At 33.1% G+C, this 22,752-nt stretch overlaps 3 protein-coding genes across 14 annotated transcripts; all 3 read left to right on the top strand.

The window, feature by feature from the left end:
* Positions 1-942: 942 nt before the first annotated feature.
* LOC126851336 (7-methylguanosine phosphate-specific 5'-nucleotidase) lies at positions 943-2,664 on the top strand. Its single transcript, XM_050595196.1, has 5 exons — positions 943-992; positions 1,075-1,173; positions 1,262-1,331; positions 1,478-2,061; positions 2,141-2,664. Exons 1-5 carry the CDS (start codon positions 966-968, stop codon positions 2,240-2,242), a joined length of 882 nt encoding a protein of 293 aa, XP_050451153.1. The 5' UTR covers positions 943-965; the 3' UTR covers positions 2,243-2,664.
* Positions 2,665-2,961: 297 nt separating this feature from the next.
* On the top strand, positions 2,962-5,033 carry LOC126851664 (protein saal1). The gene is made up of 6 exons (XM_050595842.1): positions 2,962-3,198; positions 3,269-3,408; positions 3,577-3,732; positions 3,849-4,110; positions 4,191-4,652; positions 4,737-5,033. Exons 2-6 carry the CDS (start codon positions 3,292-3,294, stop codon positions 4,991-4,993), a joined length of 1,254 nt encoding a protein of 417 aa, XP_050451799.1. The 5' UTR covers positions 2,962-3,198; positions 3,269-3,291; the 3' UTR covers positions 4,994-5,033.
* A 1,422-nt stretch (positions 5,034-6,455) lies between these two features.
* On the top strand, positions 6,456-21,857 carry LOC126851669 (uncharacterized). Of its 12 annotated transcripts, none has more exons than XM_050595849.1 (23): positions 6,458-6,710; positions 7,047-7,179; positions 7,634-7,795; positions 10,483-10,668; positions 10,789-10,954; positions 11,190-11,384; positions 11,477-11,566; positions 11,655-11,765; positions 11,920-12,014; positions 12,117-12,246; positions 12,463-12,596; positions 14,570-14,785; positions 15,001-15,977; positions 16,255-16,574; positions 19,198-19,379; positions 19,456-19,483; positions 19,571-19,711; positions 19,892-20,121; positions 20,400-20,511; positions 20,737-20,805; positions 21,005-21,111; positions 21,224-21,439; positions 21,544-21,857. In XM_050595849.1, the coding sequence occupies exons 1-23, from the start codon at positions 6,686-6,688 to the stop codon at positions 21,740-21,742; spliced, it is 4,224 nt and encodes a 1,407-aa protein (XP_050451806.1). In that variant the 5' UTR covers positions 6,458-6,685; the 3' UTR covers positions 21,743-21,857. The 12 variants fall into 12 exon arrangements, 10 of the variants coding, with proteins under 10 accessions (XP_050451812.1, XP_050451813.1, XP_050451814.1 ...); XM_050595848.1 differs by having other exon boundaries at positions 6,461-6,710; positions 21,221-21,439; XM_050595850.1 differs by lacking the exon at positions 14,570-14,785 and having other exon boundaries at positions 6,466-6,710; positions 21,221-21,439.
* The last annotated feature ends 895 nt before the right edge of the window (positions 21,858-22,752 follow it).

The following is a 22,752-nucleotide window of genomic DNA, read 5'->3' as shown; positions in this document are numbered from 1 at the left end:
ATATTCGATATTTCGTGCTTTTATATATACAAAATTGTTACGTAATTGCGGCGCGTGACGACAAACAACGATAGCGACTTTCATTCTCATTGATATTTGTAGAAAATATGGAGCGGATAATTTCAAATTAATCATGAATAATGTGTTACATACCGCGACGGATTTTCGTGCTTTTAATAACGAGCGATATTACGTTGGATACACTGACGGGCGCATTAAGGGCGAGTTCACAGACATTTGATCTCTCTGTACTTGTTCGGAAATTTGCCTTCTAGAAAGAGACGAGAAGAGTAGAGAAAAAGAGAGAAATATATATAAAAAAAATTTGCCCTTAGAATCATCTTAAACTCATAGCATGCAAATTATGTTGTTAGGAGTTTAAAAATATAAGAGAAAGAGTGTCGAGAATCCAGATATGATACAAAATTAAGCTGCAATAATTTTTTTTCAAATTTTTTAAAAATAAAATATTCACGAAAAGGAAGAAATAAAATAGAACCAAAATCATTATCATCAGATATATGCAGAGAAAGAAAAGTATATTAGATCTAACAATAAGAATGTTTCGATTAAAGACATGTTCAATATATTTTAAAAACGAATTAAATATATAATATCATGATTTTCTGTTTTGCTTGAGTAACTTATCAATATTTCTCTGATATCATATGGTATTTGAATGGCAACGCGTTAAACAACAAAGATTGATAATTTTACATTCTATACGAATAAAATACTATAATTTGATATAATTTGATATAATTTTGATAAGTTGATCGCAGATTAAATTCGGCCGCTGTTGATTGGTAGATCTATAGCGTGTCAAGTGCCAACATTCAATTAGCGCACGAGGGCGGACGGCGGAACGAATTGAGAGAAGCCGGTTTCGAGTGCCGACGTGTGTTTTGCTCATCTGTCGAAACGAATTTGCATAGCTTTTCCGCGATTTTGCGCTACCGACGACGATGAGCAACGAGGTCACGATCGACGACGTGAGTATATAACTTTGATCGATGACGTAAACTTTCTCGAACGATATTGCAAATTGCAATGTACGTACATTCTTCCTTGCAGTTTCCCGCTTTGAGGTTGAAGCATGTGCATATTAAAAACGAAGTTGCACTTCTAAAGACAATAAATACGATTTTACGAGATGGCACGGATAATCTGCAGGTATGCTCTCTCTTATCAGTTTTTTTTTCAAAATTTTTCTTTTGACAATTTAAATTTTTTTTATTAATTTATATAATTGTCTTTGTAGGTGGTTACAGATTTTGACTTAACGCTTACAAAGCAACATATAAATGGAAGACATATACTTAGTAGTTTTGGTAAGCACATAGTAATTTATTACATTAAAAAATAAATATTATTGCATTTAGATATAATTATTAAACATGTATCAAATTTAAAAAAAAATGCAATTTAATATTTTAATTTTAATTGAAATATACCTAATAACTTAATATGATTTTAGGTATGTTCAAAAAATGCAAGCAATTACCGCAACATTATTCAGATAAGGCTAAGTGCCTGTACGAGAAGTACAGACCCATGGAGATAGATCCAAATTTGCCCCTCAATGAAAAAGCAGATGCTATGCGCGATTGGATGACAGCTGCACATGATATACTAAAAGGTATCGAATTCGATCCTCATGAGATAGAAGAAGTAGCCCAAGAATATGGCAATGTATTACGTGATGGTACAAAAGAGATTTTGGAAAAGCTATATAATGCAAGAGTGCCGATTGTAGTGTTGAGCGCTGGCTTAGGAGATATGGTGGAAGCTGTATTGAAATACAATAATGTTCTCTTTGATAATGTAAAAGTAATCTCTAACTTTCTGAGGTACAAAGGAAATCAATTAGATGGATTTAACAATGACGTGCTTATACATGCCTATAATAAAAATGAATGTGCAGTGACAAAAGATTATCTAACAGTACTCGGAAAGAGGCGAAATATATTGTTAATGGGCGATACGATTGGTGATGCAAGTATGGTAGACGAACTAGAAGATACCAAAACAGTTTTGAAAATAGGATTTCTGTATGAACATGTAAGTGTTTAATGTAGAATAGCGAGTGTATGTATATATAATTAAAATATAATGAATGATAATCTTTTCTGTTTTCTAGGTAGAAGCTAGCTTAGACTCATTCATGGAAAAATTCGATATCGTTCTCGTCGATGATCAAACAATGCAAGTGCCGATGGAAATATTGCAAAGTATCTTATAATAATGTCTGTATCAATTAATACTTTTTTATACTCGCGTGTATGTATACATGTACATATCTATAAAAATGCTACATATATGTTAGTATTTTTGCATACATGCTTTGTAATTCAGAGTACAGAATGATTTATTTTACAATTCAAATGAAAGTATAATTAAAATTAATTTAAATATATTTCTTAATATAATTTTTAATATTGACATATATATTTATATATACAGATTATGCTCATCTTTATCTGGTACAAAGAATGTATATTTTAAATAAATTAAATTTCATTTTAACTTATACAAAATTAAGAAACCAAATGTACTTGCTAAAATTTTATAAATATATATGTATACTTGATGTTTAATTATAATATCCATTATGTAATTGACACTGAAACTGAATAGTTTTATAAAATTTGATTGATTAATTGTAATGTATTTTCTGATAGCTGACCTATAAACATGAAAATATGTGTACCAATTTTTGTATCCATTATCTCTATTGCAATTTGCAATGAACATTATAGTCGCGGGTATTTTATTGTAAATAATATTTTCTCAAAATGGAATTTTGAATTCTAAACAGTCAAAAATATCTTCGTAAATTTTTACATTTAATTTAAAAAAAGGTTAAAACTTAAAGCTTTTCTAGATAATACAGAAAAAAGGGATATGTCATTGATAAAATAAAATAAATAAATAAACCGAACACACGCAAGCGCAAGACTTGTACACACAGATAAAATTATTCCGTAGTAAGCGCTGTCTTCAGGCATCATTTATTAATTTTCAAACTGGTGCGAAAAATACTTTCATGTCAATACTTGCTCGTACACGATTATATCGTTTTATTCGCGCGTTTCATATTCCGATAAAATATTTATGAGAAAATCAATATTCTACTTTGATTTTATTTATTAGAAGAATAGTCGTTATCTCTAACCTAAAGCCTGCTGTATCCAGACGGTAAACATTGATTTACTTATTTTAATTTTCGATAAAATTACACAAAATAATAAAATTGAAAAAACTGAAGATTTGGAAGGTGAATCTACTGACATGTTACATTCGGAGGATCTTAGTGAGCAAGAATTAGAGACATTGAGAGGCGATGCCATAGGCAACAACCTCTGCAGCAGCAAATGGATAATCAATACTTTGATGTCTCTATGTGAGGTAAATGTTTACAAAAGCTATTCTTTATAGCAATTAATTGTACGATTTTTAAATATTTGAGTGAATTTTTAATCTTATCAATATACTTTAAATTCAAACTACAATCCATCTATATTTTTTGTTAGATTCGTAATATTATAAAAGAGTAACTGATGTAACTCATTTCAGATACATGAAAATGGTTGGACAGAAGAGCTAGAAAATCAGCTTTGTATTTTGTGGGACTTGAGTATGGAAGAGGATGTAGTATCGTATCTTATGTCACATGATTTTCTAAAAATAGCAAAGAACATATTGGAGATTTATGATCAACCACGATTGATTGTATGATGTATTTATTTATCTTTATTATAATATACTTGATTGTTCTAAAGAAACTATTTTAGAAAGTTGAACATTTTAATTTGTTTTTATATTAAAAAAGAAATATATATTTTTAGGAAATAATTTTAGGTATCATTGGAAATATATGTTGTAGCAATGAAATAATTGATACAATAGGCTATGATAGAGATCTTGTTACACAGATTCTGAGTCGCTTGACATCTGATGACACGCCAATATTAATTCAACTTCTCAGAATTTTACAATTAATTGCATGCAAAATTCGAGGAAATCCTCAATCAAATTGGGTGGCACATTTTATGGAATGTGAATTTTTTGGAGATTCCATAATTTTCATATTAAATAGTTCTACCATTGGTATGCTAATGCTTTGTAATGTTCTTCATAAGAGCTTTATACAATTTGCATAATCTAAAATTTTTTAATTTTTGTTGCAGATGACTTATTAATGGCAGTAATGAATTTCCTCGAGTCTATATCTCATATAAGTTTGCCACATAAAGACAATTTCTTGAAAATATTGTTCAAGATGGACAATTTGATTCATGCATTGTTAGAATCATTCATGCAAGTTATATCAGTGGAAAAACTCAGTTATTCCAAGGCAGAAATGATGTTTATTGAACATTGGTTGAAAGTATTAATTGTCATAATAGAATTAGGCTTACTTAAATTTGAGGACTTTGAAAATGACGAAAAATTTTCGAAATTAATGGATATTATGTATAGGATATTAAAATCCTATAAAGAATCACATAATTTATTTCCAATCCGGGAATTAAATGCTAACGTAATTAATGAAACTATGCGTATATTATTAAGTTTTCATTGCTGTGATGTAGATATCCCATCAAAAATAGATTACTTAATAGTGACTATAATTTATTACCTTAAAAAAGGTACATAATGCAATCTTATATTATAGTATAAACATAATAGTAATCTTTTTTATCTACTGATACATGTTTGTATATATATTTTAGATTCAGATATAGGACAAGAAGAGCTAGATCCAGAAGAGCGAATGATCATGCTTTCACATAATCTGAATCAATACTGGTTGCAGATTATTGAACTTTGTACCAGTGATTATATCGCAGAAATATTCCATCAATGCAAACACGAAGTTCGTGAATATTTAATAGATCTTGTGCAGTCTGAATCTAAAGTGACACCTGCGGTACTTGAAAAAGTAAAAAAAGCTGCTGATAAAAATTGTGAAAGATTTTCTAATGTATAATATGTAAGACAGAAAGTAAATGTCTTTATTTTTGTACAAACATTTTATTAATTTTAATTTTACAAAAAATCGGATTATAAGCAGTTCAATCACAAAGTGAACAATAATATAGAATCAGTGATTAATGTGCACTGACTTTATTATTTATTTTATTATTATTATTACTAATTTTACTTATAAAGTTATTAACTATGTAGCAAGTTTATACATAATTTGAATAGTATGTTGCAAAAAATTTTCTTTATATATAACTTTTATTAAAATTTTAGAAACTATCGGAATAAGATGTAAAATCTGCAAATCACACTGCAAAATAAACACAATCGTGCTTTTACTATGTTATATAAAGAAAATTTTCTCTTTATTTTCTATTCTATTTATCTCCATCTTACTTGGATCTATTTCAGATTATTCTTTACAAAAATGAGAGAAATCATTTTTCACCTCAAATTTCTAACATTTTATTTATAAAATTAAATTTCTATCATTCTTCATTTTCTACGATTAAATTCCTGTAAATTATTTATTTTCTACCTTGTATTATATTTCAAATTTGTCACTTGGCTACGCATGCGCAGAATAAAATGGCCACTAAAATTCTGAATATTATGATTGGACAATATTTCCATTCTGCGCATGCGTCATTAAACTTAAATGGCTGGGAAGAGTTTCTCGATAGCGATATACATATAGGTCGAAATTGAAGAGTTCAGTGTTCAATTGTTTCCCTTACATGTATCCTATCCGAAATTAATCGAAAGAGACGAAAGAAACGCATCTCTTCAGAGTGAGGTTATTAAAGACAAAGGATGTATCGTATTTTGTAAGGTACAATACTTTTTTTTCCTCTAATCGGAAAGTATCTTCATATTGAACGCGCATGTAGAAAAATATAAGATTAATAGGCTCGAGTAATAAAATTAATTTGTAATAAAATTTAGTAGAGTACTTTTGCAAGAGGGTGATAAGAAAGAAAAAAAATTAACAAGATTAAGATTCTGTGTAGTTTTCGAGAGCAGGTTCGTTTCTTTTTGTTTCTTTATTGTTAACATTAATTTCCATTTGTCTCATTTTCCATATAAATAATCAATTACACAGCTTTAAATGCAAAAGATATCCCATGGAGAGAAACTTTTGTGTTGATTTTTCCCATTTAATGAGGAAAATTACCGATTCATTATTCCGCGTCATCGATAAAATTGTACCGATTGTTTTGATTCCTGGAAAAAAAAATGCATCGAATTATTTTCATGCCTAGAAAAAAATGTGCAGCTGATGACAATAAATCATGAATCTCGAATTTCCCTCTCTAATCGCGACCGGTTCGGAAATTGATTCGCGCGATAATTCCCTTCTTCCCCCCTCCCCTCTCCCCACGTCTTGTAAGTATCGCTACAGATCGCGGTGAATGTAAACAGACAACTTCAAGAGTCGTACCCCCTTGTCCCTCCCTCTTCCCTTTCTTCTGCCGAACGGGGAACGGGGGTAGTCTTGTGTCTTGTTATGTCTTGTGCCGGCTTTTCAGTATCGGTCGCGAATAGTGTCGTCGGGTTCGAGAAGGCGTTATCGTGATAAGCGCGATCTACGAAATATCATCGTAGCTCTTGCCGGTCAAATCGCGTCCGCGATCCGAGATCTTTCGTTTTGTTATATCTCTTACCAAATGTTTCTCGAAATTTTGTTAACGCAGTCATGTCTGCAATTGAATTGGAGAATGGTGAGTTTTAAATTAATACTGAACGTATATCAATTCAAGCGATTTTTATCTCCGTGAAGGATCGAGAGAGATGTGGCTTTAAAAAAAAAATAGCGATTATCATAGATACTTTATTTTAAGTGCACACAGTATATTTTTATTCGATTAATTTGAATTCCCGTATAATTAAAGTTAATCTTTTCGCATCCGACTATTATAATTGGCATTTAAATTTTCAATTCGATGGTATTTTTTTGATCGTAACTTCTCGAGTCTCTCTCGAATTAAATCAAGTTCGCTCGCAATAAATCGATGGCAAATTAATTTAACATAAATAAATCTGTATTTTATTTTCAGTTTTGCAGCAGATATTTATGGAATGCGACGCATCTATGTCGGTTTCGACGCCGGATTCGACTATATCTATAGGTGACGAGGTGCCAGTCTTCAAGATCGTCCAATACATTCAGGACCAATTGCCGACTTGGTCGTGAGTGTCTGCCGAATAATGTTATCTTTTTGTCGTACGCGTGTGACAGACACGGTATTCGTCAGTGTTGATATATGCGGCCGAACGTGAGACGCGAAGGAAAGAGAGAGAACTTGAGAACTTGAAACAAATTATACCGGTGTGTGTATGCTCGCCGATCGATACAAGGACAAACGCGATCGACGACTTGCCGCACAGTTTTAAGAGTGCGATATGTAGATTCTACATATATATTTTTGCAAGGCGAGATGAATATATGAAAAGCGAAACTTGTGTTCTTCTCTCATACACATTCAATGCACGTAAAAATAATTTAATCCAAGCACGATATTTGTTTGCATTTAATATCGTAATATCGTTGCGATTACTTTTTTCTCTTCTTTTTTGCCGCTAACGATCTCTTGCAAAAAATATTACTTTATACTGATCATGTCGATATCTTAATAATCGATAGAATTGACGACCTGGCAGAATTTTGGAAATGTTTGGCCGCTGTTTCGTCGGACGATCGTGTGAACATGTGGCAATTCAAAGAGGCGACTAAGTGCTGGATCACCAAAATGCAACAGATACAATCTTCGCAGGATGACAATAACAACGCGCGGGAAAAACTCTAGTAAGTAAAAAGTGCAGCTTTATTTAGAGAGATAAAAATAAATACACGATCGTGTACGTGTATATACATACTGATATATAATGAAATAGACTAGTTATTGCCGCAAGCGGCAATAATAACGAGTGATTTTGCGCAGTAACGTAAATTACAGGAAACGCAGAATTATTATCGAACTGTTTCGACTCGGAGATTTTTCTTCTAAAAAGGAGGAAAAAAATGAATGCATTTTTCAATGGAAGCAGAATAATTCGCATTAGAAGTGTCTACAATGCATGTATTGAATTGCGCCATAAATTTTAAGACACTGCAACGCGATACTATATTATTGCGTGGGTAATGCAAGCGCGAAATCCACTGAACCGTAAAATCCATATATTGTACATGGAATATCTAACGAGAAAAGAGCAACGCGCGACGGTGTGTACCTATTATAAATAAATTAAGCAGATACTAGCTGAATTCACCATACTTCGTTCGCGAGAAGTATTATTAGCGGTAACGTTATTTGGCTGTTTTCAATCGACGTCGTTACAAACAAACAAGCAAATCAAACAAACAAATATAAATTTTATATAAACTTTATTTTATTAGTACAGATATACATATGGATTAATTTACGACTCTCCCATCATGAGAGAAAGTTAAGAAAGCTTGCGATATACTTCGATATTATGATTCGCGGTATCTTTCACATGCACGGATTATTTCTGGAGGACCGATCATAAAGCGTCGCGTTCCACATATACACAGACGATAATATTTTTTTTCTTGCCCATTCAATACGACTTTATCGTGACTTTATACTCGACAAGTAATTCGGCCGCTTTAATCGTGTGGTAGCACCTTGAGTCTACTCGACAATATTATACACTTTTATACAGAGACATTGAAAAATTATTCACGGTTCTACGAGCACACGATATGCGCAAACACACACATACACACACAGACAGATACAGTGTATATGCAAATGTTCTCAAGCAAGCAAGCACCAGTTTACTTTCTTTGCTCTTTACTTCGATGTGTATAGCATGAGCGACGTGTACGGCTCGTTAAATTTGCAAAAGCGATCCTATTTGAAGAGGACGATAAGAGATCATAGAGATGGATTCAAAGTTTATGATCTCATTGATTATTTTAATCCAATCATATTTTGCTAAATTTTATAACAGTGTGTTCTTTGTTTTTAATCGTATGAAAATTAAATGTTTAAACATATATCTAAATACACACACACATATATATATATATATATATATATATATATATATATACCCCTTTTTTGCACAATAATAACTAATAATATATAATTCAAAAACTTCAAGAAATATTCTTATAAAAAATAAAATTATTTCAATATTGAAGAATTATAGTTTCAAGGAAATGCGCTTAGCGAGGGGCATTCGGTATTAACGCAATAAAAACATACTAAGAAGAGATGGAGAATTTCTCGAAAAACATTTCGAATGAAAAATCTGATATTTTTATATTACGAGAACATGATTCGAACGTATTTTTGTTTTATTTATAATTTCTCATCAGACTTTTTCAATAAGAAATACATATCCACATTGTACTTCACTTTGGGAATACTCGTTAACATTACGCTTGTATGTATACATTTGTGTGTGTGTGTGTATGTGTACGTACACAGCTGATCACTCGCATACATATTATGTCGCTCGCGTATTATCCGCGGCCGCGATAAGCGATACAAATTGCGAACCCGCGATTGTCAACCGGTGAAAAGTACGCGCGCTGAAATTCCTCATCCTCTTCTTCTCGTAGAATTTGCCGAATTTTTGCGAGATACATTTGACACAAGAAACCGATTGTTGAGATCTCGTCTAAAAGTGTTTTTAACACTTACGTGCGAGTATATTCCAGCGGTCGGATTGTGTGTTGACGATTCAGACGTCGGTTTCTCGTCGTCGATACTGGTACAATTGAATATAAGCGATGTGTCACTCAGCCGACGTATGAGACACGTGGATATTACGTCTAGCAAATGGAAATCGGTAGCGCGATATCTCTTATGCAATTCGCGTGTGGTGGTTCAGTCGCTCGTGATTGTATCTGGTGACTCCTCACATGTTAGACGCACGTTTTTGCGAGAGTAAAGTAAAAAAGATCAACAATATTTTGTCCGATTTATTGTTGGAATTACATACTGTGTGCTTCTCTTATACTATCTTATACGCGTATAACGTTCGCAGATCCTCCCGTTACAAATTTAAATATAGCTATTTAATTATTATTGTGAAAGAAGCAAATGTAAATTCTCTTAACATTAACGTAAAATCGAAATTTTGGATCAATTTATCTGTTTATAGTAATGATAGTTTCAAGATCGCGATTTAACCGATTATGATTTGTGATCAATACAAGAAGTAAGTGAGGGATTTGGGCTACATATTACGAGATTATATTAATACTAGGCTGAGAGTAATTAAAGATTATTTTACTATGGATTTCTCTGTGAATTTAGTAAATATGCGCTTCCACAATATTATTATTTTTTGTTTTGTTATTAAACTTAGACTTGCGGATATATTACGTACAATACATAAAAAAATGTAAATAACATGGGTAAGATATATTATTTTGTTTATTGTTAGTAATAATTGTTTTTCTATCCATTATGGCAATTACAACGCCAATAACATGACGTATGTAAATTGTTGTAGCCTCGTGAGCGACACAGATTTGTCGATGAAAGATATGGACATAAATAGAGACATCGTAGAATTCGAACTTCGCGCAAAACTTCGAGAACTTCACGAGGAGAATATCTTCCTTCGCGAAGAGCTCGAACGGCATGAGACATCAATCGACAATTTAAAACAGCAATGTAACATTGCTGAGAGACAACTGTACGTATATTTTTTATTTAAAATATTTGTAAACGTGACTCATAAATAAATTCCCAAACTCAATCTACAAACTTTTGCGGCAATCGCGTTTATCGAATATTGTACACTTTATCGATACAGAGATCGTTACGTTCAGAAATGTCAACAACTCGAAAAAGAGAACGACGAGCAGAGAGATCATTTAAACGAGGCAATTAAAAACGGAAAGGCTACGGCCTTGACTCTGCAAAGATGTACGAAAGAGCAGCAAAATTTGTCGAGGCAATTGGAAGCTGCAGAGATTGAGGTGAAATTGCGATTTTTTATTCGGCAAACTAGAAAGATTAATGGCGTCCGCCGCATAGATTCATGTAACAATAAAGAAATATTAAATTTTGTCATATTTTGTTTCTTCATATATTATTTCTTCTTATAATGTCATTCATACCTAATACCTGAGAATACACTTGTATTTTTTTTTTTATTGCAAAGAACTTTGTACATTGAAATGTCAAACTTTCAATTTTTGCATACAAAAATAGGTACAAGCTATACCATTTTTAAAATGTAAAGTCGAAAAAATTAGCAAAGAAAAAACGGACTGTATAAAACAGATTGCAAGATTGCAAGAGAAATTTGATGAAACGGAAAACGAGTGTAAACAATTAAAAGTCACGATAGCCGAACTGGAAGAAATAAATATTAAAATGAGGGAGACCTACGATCAAAGGATTCATGTAAGCTAATAATACAATGCTACCGTATTATAAATCGTACACAATGCATTGCGTAAATTATATAATGCTAAAGCGAGAAACGTATATTACAGGACCTGCGTGAAAGGAATTGTCAACTTACAGAGGAGAACACGGAACTGCAATCGTTGTCGATTTTAAATAGATATTCTTCCGGAGAAAGAGTAAATCATTAATTAATGTGTTATAAAAATTTAAATTATGTAAAAATGATTTTTTTTTTTTTGTATAATTTTTACGCGATATTTGCAGCTTTCGATATCGCCAATACCCGACATAGACGGATGCTGCACACATAGTACACCTTATAAATCAAGAAAAGTACTGCTGCAAGATTCATTATATGCGGAACTAAAAGCTTCAGTAAGCTAAGAAATGTTTATTTTGATTAAATACTGCTTTAATGTGCAATAAAGTACAATAATTTTATTATACATAGAATATGAAAATTTTGATAAAACTATAAAATATTATTTTTTTTCTGTTTCAATAATTTTTCTGCATTTTATAATTTCAGGGCTTTGTAGCCGAATGCAGCAGATATGACTTGTATAGACAAGAACTGGATGAATATGACGCTGCCATTTCGACGATATCGGAACAGCTGGAAAAGTTTGTGTCTTTAATTAATTTTTATTTTTTAATTAGTTTCTTTATATTTTAATTTTTTTAGATCACAGTTTTATTTGTATTGTATCTGCGATTGACTTTCAGAGTTATACAGATTTTCGGTAAAATGCGAAGCTCCATCAACGACATATCTCAGTTTAGCTCGCAGGACATGGATGCGGCAACTTGCAATATAGAGACATTGAAACACAAAGTGGCTCTTCTACTGAATATGGTTAGTTTTACTTTGAATTTTTTTTCTTATCGCGAGTGTCATCGTGATTTAAATGATAAACTGTTTTGACACACGCGTTATGCTTGCTACAATCTTTTATCATCGGATAAACACGTTCGCGGCAAACATCTATTTTCATGACAAAGCAATGTCAATTTTACGTTCAGTCTTTCTTCTTTTATCTGAATGTAAAGCAAATTGCGTTTTTTTCCATAGGCCACCGAAGAGATCACGAAGAAGAGCACTAATGATTCGAGCGTGCAGCTTCGAGCTGACCCGGCGAATGGACTGAGCGACGATTTGGATCAATTTGGCGTCATGGGTTTCCAAGATCTGTTGCTGACACGCGCGTAAGTTAACAGTATAGTGTTCATTCGGAATAATGACGCAAAACAATTGTGCGAATATGTTATACTCGTCGGCGTATCCTGTGTAAACTGAGTTAAAAATGATTGATTAATTCACAGAAAAAGTTTATCGCACGAAACGGTTTTGTATCAAATTACTTTTTATGTATAAGTGGAAAGCCGTGCGTGTTGAATTGCTTAGATTTTATATGAAAGATCGTTTCGCGATTATTGACATGTATCTTAAGCGATACACAGGAAAAATATCACTTCGATTCACGAAACACATGACCATTCGACTCGAATCTCGATCTGGATCAAGGTCGGACATAGGCGGGCGCGTTTTCAGGGTTTCCCATAAAAATAGCAGTTATCGTGCCTGCTGCATATATGACAGCACGCTCTCGAATGGGACACTTCACGTAAAAATAACTTAGGGTTGTCCCAAATCCTGTCTTAAATCACGATTTTCAATCCGCTCTTACTTTCTCGTACTTCGATAAAAATATTTATTGTTCAACCTAATTTGCGCTCGGAGAATATTGTCGGTTTTTTAACAGTTTCTCGTAATTTATAAATTTAAGAGTGTTGCATTTAAATATGCCAGAATTTATTTTCTCGAAACGCACTTTCGTTCGAAAAATGCGATCGTATATAAAAAGGAAGATATTCTCATTTCTTATTATTAGACAGAGCAGATCATAGACATGGCATATAAGAAAGAAAAAAAAAATTTTTATCATAAATTATAATAATTTTTTTATGCGGGAGAAAGATATTTGTAAAATGACAAAGAATTATAACATGATAATTGAGAAATGTGGATATTTCGAATATAAGTATATTAAAGAACCATTCGTAGATATTCATTCTTTCACTTTAGTGATGTAATCTTGTGTAAGAAGACTTAAGATTGTAAAGCAGTATTTCAGAAGAAAATGTATTGCATATATTTGTTTTTTTTACAAATGATTATCACAATTGCTATCTCTCGAAATGCATGCCGATGATCACCTCATGTGATTGCGCATTGCACGAAAATACGATGGCACAGTACGGGGGAGAACTCTGATTCAGTTCTGATGCAGTCAGTTCGTTCCGGACCTTTTCGTCGCGCGTATGTCGAGAGCTGGCGCAGTATTCCTAAAAATTCCATCTTGCGCACATCAGTTGGAGTGGTTTGTTTATTTTTATCCACAAAGTTAATATTTTTTTTATTACGGGAATTGTTACGTGCGACAACATTGATTTTATTGGCAATCAATGAGTTAGGTAGATTTAAAATCAAAGCAATCGCGTCGATGCGTCAATCGTTAATAGAAAGTCCTACAAATTTCTTTACGATAAATTTCTTTGAAATTATAAAAACTATTTCGATTAATTTGCGCAACATTTTGAGTAACGTAATGAAGATAAAGAGACACATGTGCTTCCGTAATAATAAGATACAGATATATGATAGCATTGATGTAATTGCCGACATTAAACGTAGCAAGGACAGTTTGATTAGTTGCCTTAATAGCATGATCACCGCGTTAAATCAATGCGTACACGCACCGTGTGATGCAGTTTTAATTAGTTGTAATCTGCACGAATTGTTTATGTCATCGAGATTGACCTCATTCGCAGATAGACGAATCGTGGTCGAATTGCAGAATTTAAGAAAACAAATAAGACAATTTTTATTTTAATTATGTAGAAACATTGCCTTTTCCATAACCATTATATTTATTAGAGATTTATTACTTAAAATAATAATCCTTTGTCATCTTTTCGTCTGCATATCTGCTCGACTCGATTTATTTGAATAATCGACATTTAAAAATTTTATTTATGATGTCTAAAAAATCATATAGTCCACTCTGCAAATTCTAGTCTTGTTAATTTAACCGAGCCAGTTATTCAATTTGCATTGATGCAAGTTTTATTCAAACTTTTATATATTCTTTGTTCAACTTGAATAATCATTATTTTAGCCAGCCATATACAAAAACGGAGAGAGATCTACGCTCGATAACTTTGTGTAACAATAACAAAGATCATCATGATGACTTATTCTCGAGAGTTATAAAAGCGAAAAACGCGGACCCCCAAAATCGATTGCGCATCGAACCCATCATCGAAGAATTACGTGACATCATAGAGAGTGCTCTTGTCAGTCACAGAAATTATTCATCATTCGGGAATTCAAGGTCGAATTGCGTAAAATTTTCATAAAATATATAACTATTGATTCGAAAAATATATTTGTTGCGAAATTCTGTTCGAAAAAATAAGAAAGCATTCGGGAAGCATGGAAGATGTGTTGAATGTGTTGAATGAATCTTACAATATTTTTCCGTAAACAAATCTGTCGTTAATGATAATCAAGGGTTGCCATTTGAATTAATTATTTTATTGTTAATAGGTATCGATCGGTGTACACATTGCCATCGCAATCTCTTTCGCAATCACCTTCGCTGATCGCGGAAGACTCGAGGGAGCACACATTCAACTGTCAGAATTCAAGAACAAATTCTCCCGATGCTTCCTTTGCGCGAGGAGATTTTTCTTTAATGCGAGAAAACTGCGACGAGAAATCATTTGCTACGGAACCGCACGGCATTTCCGGCAAAGAAAATCTGACTCCGAATCGATCGAGTGAAATGCCGAAAGTATTAAGCGTCCTGCAAATGGATTCGACGGCGTTACCAGCCACATCAGAGGAGGAAAAGACGAGCACTAAAATTGTTCAAGAAATAATCGGCACGAGCAACCTGACAAGTCCTCAAAGAAAAATTTCAGTCTATTGTCGTCCCTTTGACGTGGTAACGGTGCAGGACTCATGCGAGAATCTTCAAAGATCTAATTTGGAAATCAGACAATCCTCGAATAATTCGGACGATTCTTCCGCGCGAATCGACGAGAGGCTCGATCCAGAGATTGTCGCGGAAAATCGAAATAACACGCCTAGGTATCCGTTCAGTTATAACTATCGCAACATGAAGAACAACAGCGATTCTTCGAATGACTCGTCGCCACAGAAACAATTCCGGGATAATCTATTGGAAGATGAATCGCCAATTGAACAGCCGATACTTAGAAAAGTTTATTTAGCGCCCACGCGCCTGAGATTTTCACAGGAAGTTAAGAAAAAATTAAACGAAACCGCTTGCGCCCCCTCCGATTCCACCGAACCGAATATTTCGAACGCTCTTCTGTCCCCTATCGTTGACAATGGATGCGAGGAAGATGACGTTGCTTTGCACTCGTCTGCGACATTCATTATAGACAAATGCGAAACAGAAATAGAGAATGGGATACTTAAATCGTGTTCGGCGAACGAAAATTTTCTTCAAGAATGTCCAACATCAGCTCGTTGTTTATTTCCATATAATCATTCCGGTAAGTTTTTTTTATTTGATCTTAAGCTTGATGGATGATCTCAATTAAGTTGGAATACACAGAATCTGTTGTTTATTAGAAACATGTTTATTAGAAATATGTATTTTTTTTTAATTAGAAAGAATGTATTAAGTATATATCGCAGGCATATCAAGGTGCGGTGCTAATTGGAAATCGCGCGAATAACTTGTTACATCTGCCTCGGGATGAGACATCCTGTAGATTTCTCTCAAGTTGTTTTATTTTATCAATTTCTTGATTTTATTTTCTCCCACAGATTCAAGGAAGATTACAGATTCAGGGAATCCCCACTTTCAGGCGAGCGTGCAAAGAGTTGAGAGTGAGCCGCGAGTCGAACGGTCAGTCGATGGCCAAATGTCGAGTCGTGAAGACAGTTCGGATAGCGAGTGCGAGCCGGCGGCGGAATCCAGTGATCGATGCATCGACGAGAAAGTTGATGAAGCGGCTAATGCCGCCTCGTCCACATCATTGAACAGTCCGGCTTCCGCGAAGATAGTGCCGTGCAAGAGCGTGGCGCAAAAAAATACGAAAACATGCGACAGAGACGTGTTGAATGCGAAATATGAGAAACGACAGGTTAGTATCACATGAAATAATAAACTCGAAGAGGTTTTAATTAAATTTTGATCAAATTTTAATTTGATTGATGTAATTTTAATCAAGAAATGAAATAGAATTCTTCTTTTTCTTCTTTCGCTTTCTTTCGCTTTCTTTCGCTTTCTTTCTCTCTCTTTTTTTCTCTTAAGACACCCTACATTGAATAGAGAAAAAGCTAAAAAGTGCAATTCTGTAATACTATCGGATTGAATTAAACATGACAGAATAACGAATATTTTGACACGTGCTGATTGAGCACTGACAAGTGTACAATCATGGTTACACGAAAGCAATTGATTTTACGGTTTGTAGAAACGCGAACCTTTTGAATTGATTGTAATTGATCGAGCCGTAACAATTAAGACCTTTAGTATCGACGAGCCTGTTGTTTCATTAAAGAAATGATCAGTGATAAATCTGCGGTCAATTGACATTAATTACTCATGTAGAATGTTACAATTATCCGACATGCGGTCGCCGTATCTATTACTATAGCCCGCTATCGCCCGTCTTGCATTCCGCTAATTAACTTCTAGTATTTTATGTTAAAATTTATGTAAAATTTATGTAAAATTAATATAACTTGCACATATTTTATATTTTAATATTCTAATATCTTTTTTATTATATAAGAGAGATTTTCAATTTAATCGTTTCTCACACGTGTGTAGAAGCAAGTTTGCAGCAAGAAGAATAAACTGAACGGAAAAAACTGATTATATAATTTTTTTTTATTTCTTATAATGCATCGTTTATTTCATTAAATATCTTTCATGATTATGCAAATTTTATAATAATTCATAATAACTAGAAACTACAAGGTTGCAAGAAGCATCTAATATTCTGGTATTGAAAAAAATAAGATAAACAATCGCGATTACGTCGCGATTTTGATCTTCATATTATACGAAAATAGTATTTTTTTTTTCTTTTGTAGTCACATTTGTGTATGAATTGTAAATAAACAAGCAACATTCATTCAGGGCAATGTCGAAAATAGATACGAAAACGCGCGTATTTTTTTCCAACTCGTTTTAAGCGACACATTAATCAATCTGTCACCGAACATTACGCCTATCGCATTTATCGCAATTTATCAGATCTCCACTAATAAATGCTTCTATACCGGAAATATATAAACTGAATATTTAATCATGCATTAATCGCGGAAACGATTTAACGATTAATAACGATTTAATGACTTTAACGACTTGTTGCAGCGATCATTTGTATTTAATCTGCGTTTATCTCATAATTGTGTTTATCTCGCAATTGATATTTTAGGAAATGAAACATAGTTCTGCGATGTTTGTGCAAAATCCGTGAGTGGTACGAGACAAGATTATTATCTATTATTAACCGACTTGATTATACCGACTTTTACTGACATAGTTGCACTAATTATGGACAGACGATGAAAAATCACGGCAGGAAGGTTGTTTGCGGGTTTCTACCTTATACGTCGTCCGGTGACGATTTTCACGCGTCGATCATGCGATCGATTGAAGCTTCTCTTCGTCATTACTGTACTAAATCAATCGATTACCTTGCTTTTACATGCACTCGCTCGTACTTGCATTTCTATTATAAATTCGGAGGAAAAATACACACATACATGTATCATTAACCAGTTAGTTATCTTACGAAAATTTTGTGTGACATTTTAGATAATTATTTCTCCATATTATACGAACAAAATTTTTTTAATAAAGATCGGCTGTGCCAGTTACAAATGACATAATATAAATGAGAACATTTATGGGAATGTATCGTGAATAATGCTCTTTCCACACATTTTTTACAGTCTAGAAATCATTGAATGCTTCTGTAACGGATTTCTCCGAGATATCATGGGATTATAAATATTATATTGAAGTGCGATAACGTCACAACGCACGTGCCCCATCTACATCCGGCAGTCTATTTCGTTTGATATGAGAAATAATATTTGTCTTAGAGGTGCCACGTAAATATTCGACAGATATTAATGGAAAAGCGAAAAGAGAGAAAGAGAGAGAAGGTCGCCGAAAATCTTTATGTATTCTCCCGGCGATATATTTATCGATAGCGATTAATCTCATTTACGAAACTAAAGTGTAATAATAATCATCGGCCCCCTGCAATTCAGTGACAGCATATGAGGAATCTTAAGCTCTCTGTTTGATTATCCCTTGTAATTATTTATCCGGTACCTTTTAAGTTTTAATTATATATATACGTTGGTATGCGTGCATGTATATTCTCATTCTTCCCTCAATAGTATTTGCACAAATGCATTTGTGATAACGCTTATAATCCGTAAGAACGAAGGTCATATTTCTACTGAAAAAGTGCGATCTGTGCCAAGTGAACTGTTCTTATCATACTCGAGTTCGCCTAATCTTTGCATATGTTGCACTGATTGTTAATCGTCAACGGTCAACAACTAATTTGTACGAATGCATGCTCGCATGCATTTTTTTCCATCATTAGATATCGATAAATAAACTTTTGCCAATTTTGTATAGCAACAAATGCGCAAATTACATTTATGAATTAAATATAACGTATTATTATTTTATTAAGATCATAAAAGAAGCATTGCTTTTTTTTGTGATTGCAGCGATTTTTATTTGCCAGAAGATCATTCTCGGAGAGTGAAAGCAGCGCACGATCGAGGTGTCGTTGCAGGCACCAAGAAAGCGCGCCTTTGATTCCGGAAGATCAATGCAGAGTCTTTCCGAGTCTCACAGACATTCGTCTTCAAGAATCCGGAATAGCCAATTTATCGGACACAAACAGCAGGTGGGTAGAAGTTAATTTCATATCCGATATATATATGACGACTTTAATTGATCGTTAAATTAATCTTTATTTTCAGGGAGAATCTAAGCGAGCTCGAACTGCAGGTAAATACAAAGTTTAATTATGAAAATTATTTATTAATTATATTTTATCAAGTAAAATTATATCATAAAATACTGTTCTTGTTGTAGAAGAGGTATACAGTGTTTTCGCTATGCCTCTGCATAGATAGGGTGACTATATCGCGAAGGGTAGCAATGTCGCTTCGGCAACGCGATCAATCGGAGAGAAATCTCTCCTGCGAGGTGCAAAAGATGCTGCAAGACATCCAGGCAAGCGAACTCGAAAATATCGTTGTTTATTAATTCGATTCTTTAATATTCATATTGAAGAAAGAGCGTTCAGCGCTAAATTGTGTAAAATTTTTAAATTATCCGCGAAACATTTTTGTTAGTTAGTCGTGGTAGTCCTATTCTGGTTCGTTGAAGAGATTGAATTTTGCATAACATCAGGATCTTGCGCCACTATGCACGGACAGGGAATCGGTGGAGCGGGTGGAACTGGTCAGACATCAGTTGGACATGATTGTGCGATGTGCGCACAGGGTATCCTGCACAGCCGAGACCAAAGGTGCTGTTTACCAAGAGCATAGAGTTTCCCAGGCCATACAACTGGCTGACAGATATCTTCAATTGCTGCAGTCTCGATGCGAGAAACTGATTGCCGATGTCGCTGAGACTAAGTGAGGGTCAGACTTATTATCCTTTAGCATTTGCCGTTCATTCAATTTGCATTTTGAGTTTAGGAAATGTAATATTGTTTTGCGTTTTTGGTGTTTTCCTATTGCATGAATGAAAATCTTATAAATTCGTTCTCCGATAGCGTTCAGTTAATTAGATGAGAATTCTTTTGTCAAATTGAAGTTTATTGAAGTAGAGTGTGGTCTTTAAAGTCTTTTTCTTCCCTGTTTTTTAAACGGGTAATAAATTAGTGACAGTGCACGGCTGTTCTCGTTTCCAGACGGATCCTAATAGAGAACAATATAGTGATAGAGGAGAACTCCGGCGAACTTTGCGACGATCTGCCCCGGATCAGATACAGGAGCGGTACACCCGTCAATAATCGTATGATGGTTCGGAAATATTGAAAGATTTTCATGTTCGTTGCTTATTTCGCTATTTTTTTCCCTATCGTAATTCATTAATAATTCGCTTTTTCATCGTTCGCTTATTCTCGCACGCTTGCATAATTTCGCAAAAATTTGACGATCGTATTCACGCGACATTTTTATTCATTTTTTCTCATCTCGCACGATGCCAATTGATTTGTATGTTCCTTCGTCAATTTTTCTTTTTAGATGGCTAGGAGAAGAGCTAGCGTAGCCACAATGTCTCGACCAATTGGCAGCACACAGGATGTGACAAAGGCAAATTTTTCTTGTTGTTTTATCGTTTTAACTTTGAACTTTTACAGCTTGGTATCTACTAGAGGGTATTTTTTTTTACAGCTTGGTATCTACTAGAGGGTATTTTTTTACACTTTGCCTTACTAACACAATAATTTCTTTATATTTTTTATTTTCTTTATTTTATTTACATCTTTGCTTCATATTTCACTTGATATAGGATACCGTAAGGCAGCGAAACTCAGTTTCCGGACGTATGACTCTCAGGAGACCATCTTTCAACTCTGAATCCCCAAAGTGGGAGATCGAGAAACTGGATCGTACCGAGTTAGTATATTATTATTATTATTTTATTAACTTAGATTTAAATACCATAAAAGAAATATTTAATACAAGATTTATACATTATATGGAATATTTTTTTGTTATCAAACAGCAGTTCTAATAGCATGAGCGAATTACGTGGTATCTTCGAGCAGGCCGAATCCCGTCGTGATTCAAGGGAGGAAAATAATAACAAATTACGACTGAGCCATTCCAATAGCCAAAATATAATGAATTGCGTTGCCGACAGCGAGATTTGGACAAGTACGGAACAGCAAACTTTTGAATTCTTCGCTGACGACGAAGATGTAAATTTAGATGCTAAATCATAGTAATTATCTTTGATTTCTTCTTTATTAGATTTAATACCCGTGTTTCTTTTTATATTTATTCTATTCTATAATTAAGATTTTTAAACATAATTTTTTTTTTCAGTACAAGATCGTCGCAATATTTCCTAAAAAGTATACCATGGCGTACAGTGTTATGGAGTATTATTATCTTCTTTCTCGGCTTTTTCGTGAATCAAATAATGGTGAATGCTTGCAACGGTCCATTACATGGATGGTCGATCGAACATATTCTCAGCAAATATATTTATAAAATAACAAACGCGGCGCCTCACCCGATGTAAATTTTGTGATGTTTGCGCAATGTATAGTTTGTGTATCGGTAAAATAAGATTAAGTGTACACTGTAACATATGTCAATGATAAAAAGGCTGAATAAATTAATAAATGTAAAATTTATTCGCGCCTTTTAATAATCACACTGTAGCCACGAGTGCTGCGGTTGTGTTAAAGCTATTGTTTCTTCATTGTATAATCACATTGAACTATCAGTAACGAGAAAATTTTTTCATTGCATTGCGAAAAGAAAGATTCTCGTGTGAAATTTTTCACGTGTGAATCTTTTCGCAATGCAATGAAAAAATAAAGTCTTAAGAAAAATCCTTAAACGATAAATTTTAATTATTATCTGTGTTTCCATATCGAGAAATTTTGTTAAACTATTTAAATCATAAAAATTTTATTTTAAAAATATTCTTATATTGAAAAATAAAATAAGTTACATACAAATTAATTAATTATAAGTTACATTAAAAAAGGATCTAATAATAAAAATATTGTGTGTCCTTTATTTTCTTACTAACTAATAATCATAATATATAAATATACGATATATGATATCAAGATATATTTTTTACGAAATGAAAACGAAACGTTTACATTTCATGAAAAATAAAATCATAAAGATCCATCGACTTATTTTTCTTTTTCTTTACATAATCGCCCGTTGATTCTCCAGGGAAAAGATGTAATCAAAATATAAATATACAATCAAATATAAATATATATAAATATATATTGAATCATTAAAAAAATAATTTTTGCATTGTTTTTTAGAAAAAATAAAATTTTTAAAAATGACAAAAATTTACTAAATATAATTACGTATGAATATATAAAATTATATACGTAGTTATATAGAATGATGCATAATCTCTTCATCATAATGTGGCTTTTTCTATAAAAAAAGCAATACAAAAAATATTTTTATAATTATTAGTTTTCTTATTTTTCTTATATAAACGGATTGAAAGTATGTAAGAGAAAAAGAACATATGAACATATTCTATCTGAT

Source organism: Cataglyphis hispanica, chromosome 8 (assembly GCF_021464435.1).
Source record: "Cataglyphis hispanica isolate Lineage 1 chromosome 8, ULB_Chis1_1.0, whole genome shotgun sequence".
In the NCBI taxonomy this organism is placed as follows: Eukaryota; Metazoa; Arthropoda; class Insecta; order Hymenoptera; family Formicidae; genus Cataglyphis; species Cataglyphis hispanica.
This window is presented reverse-complemented; position numbering and strand designations above follow the sequence as displayed.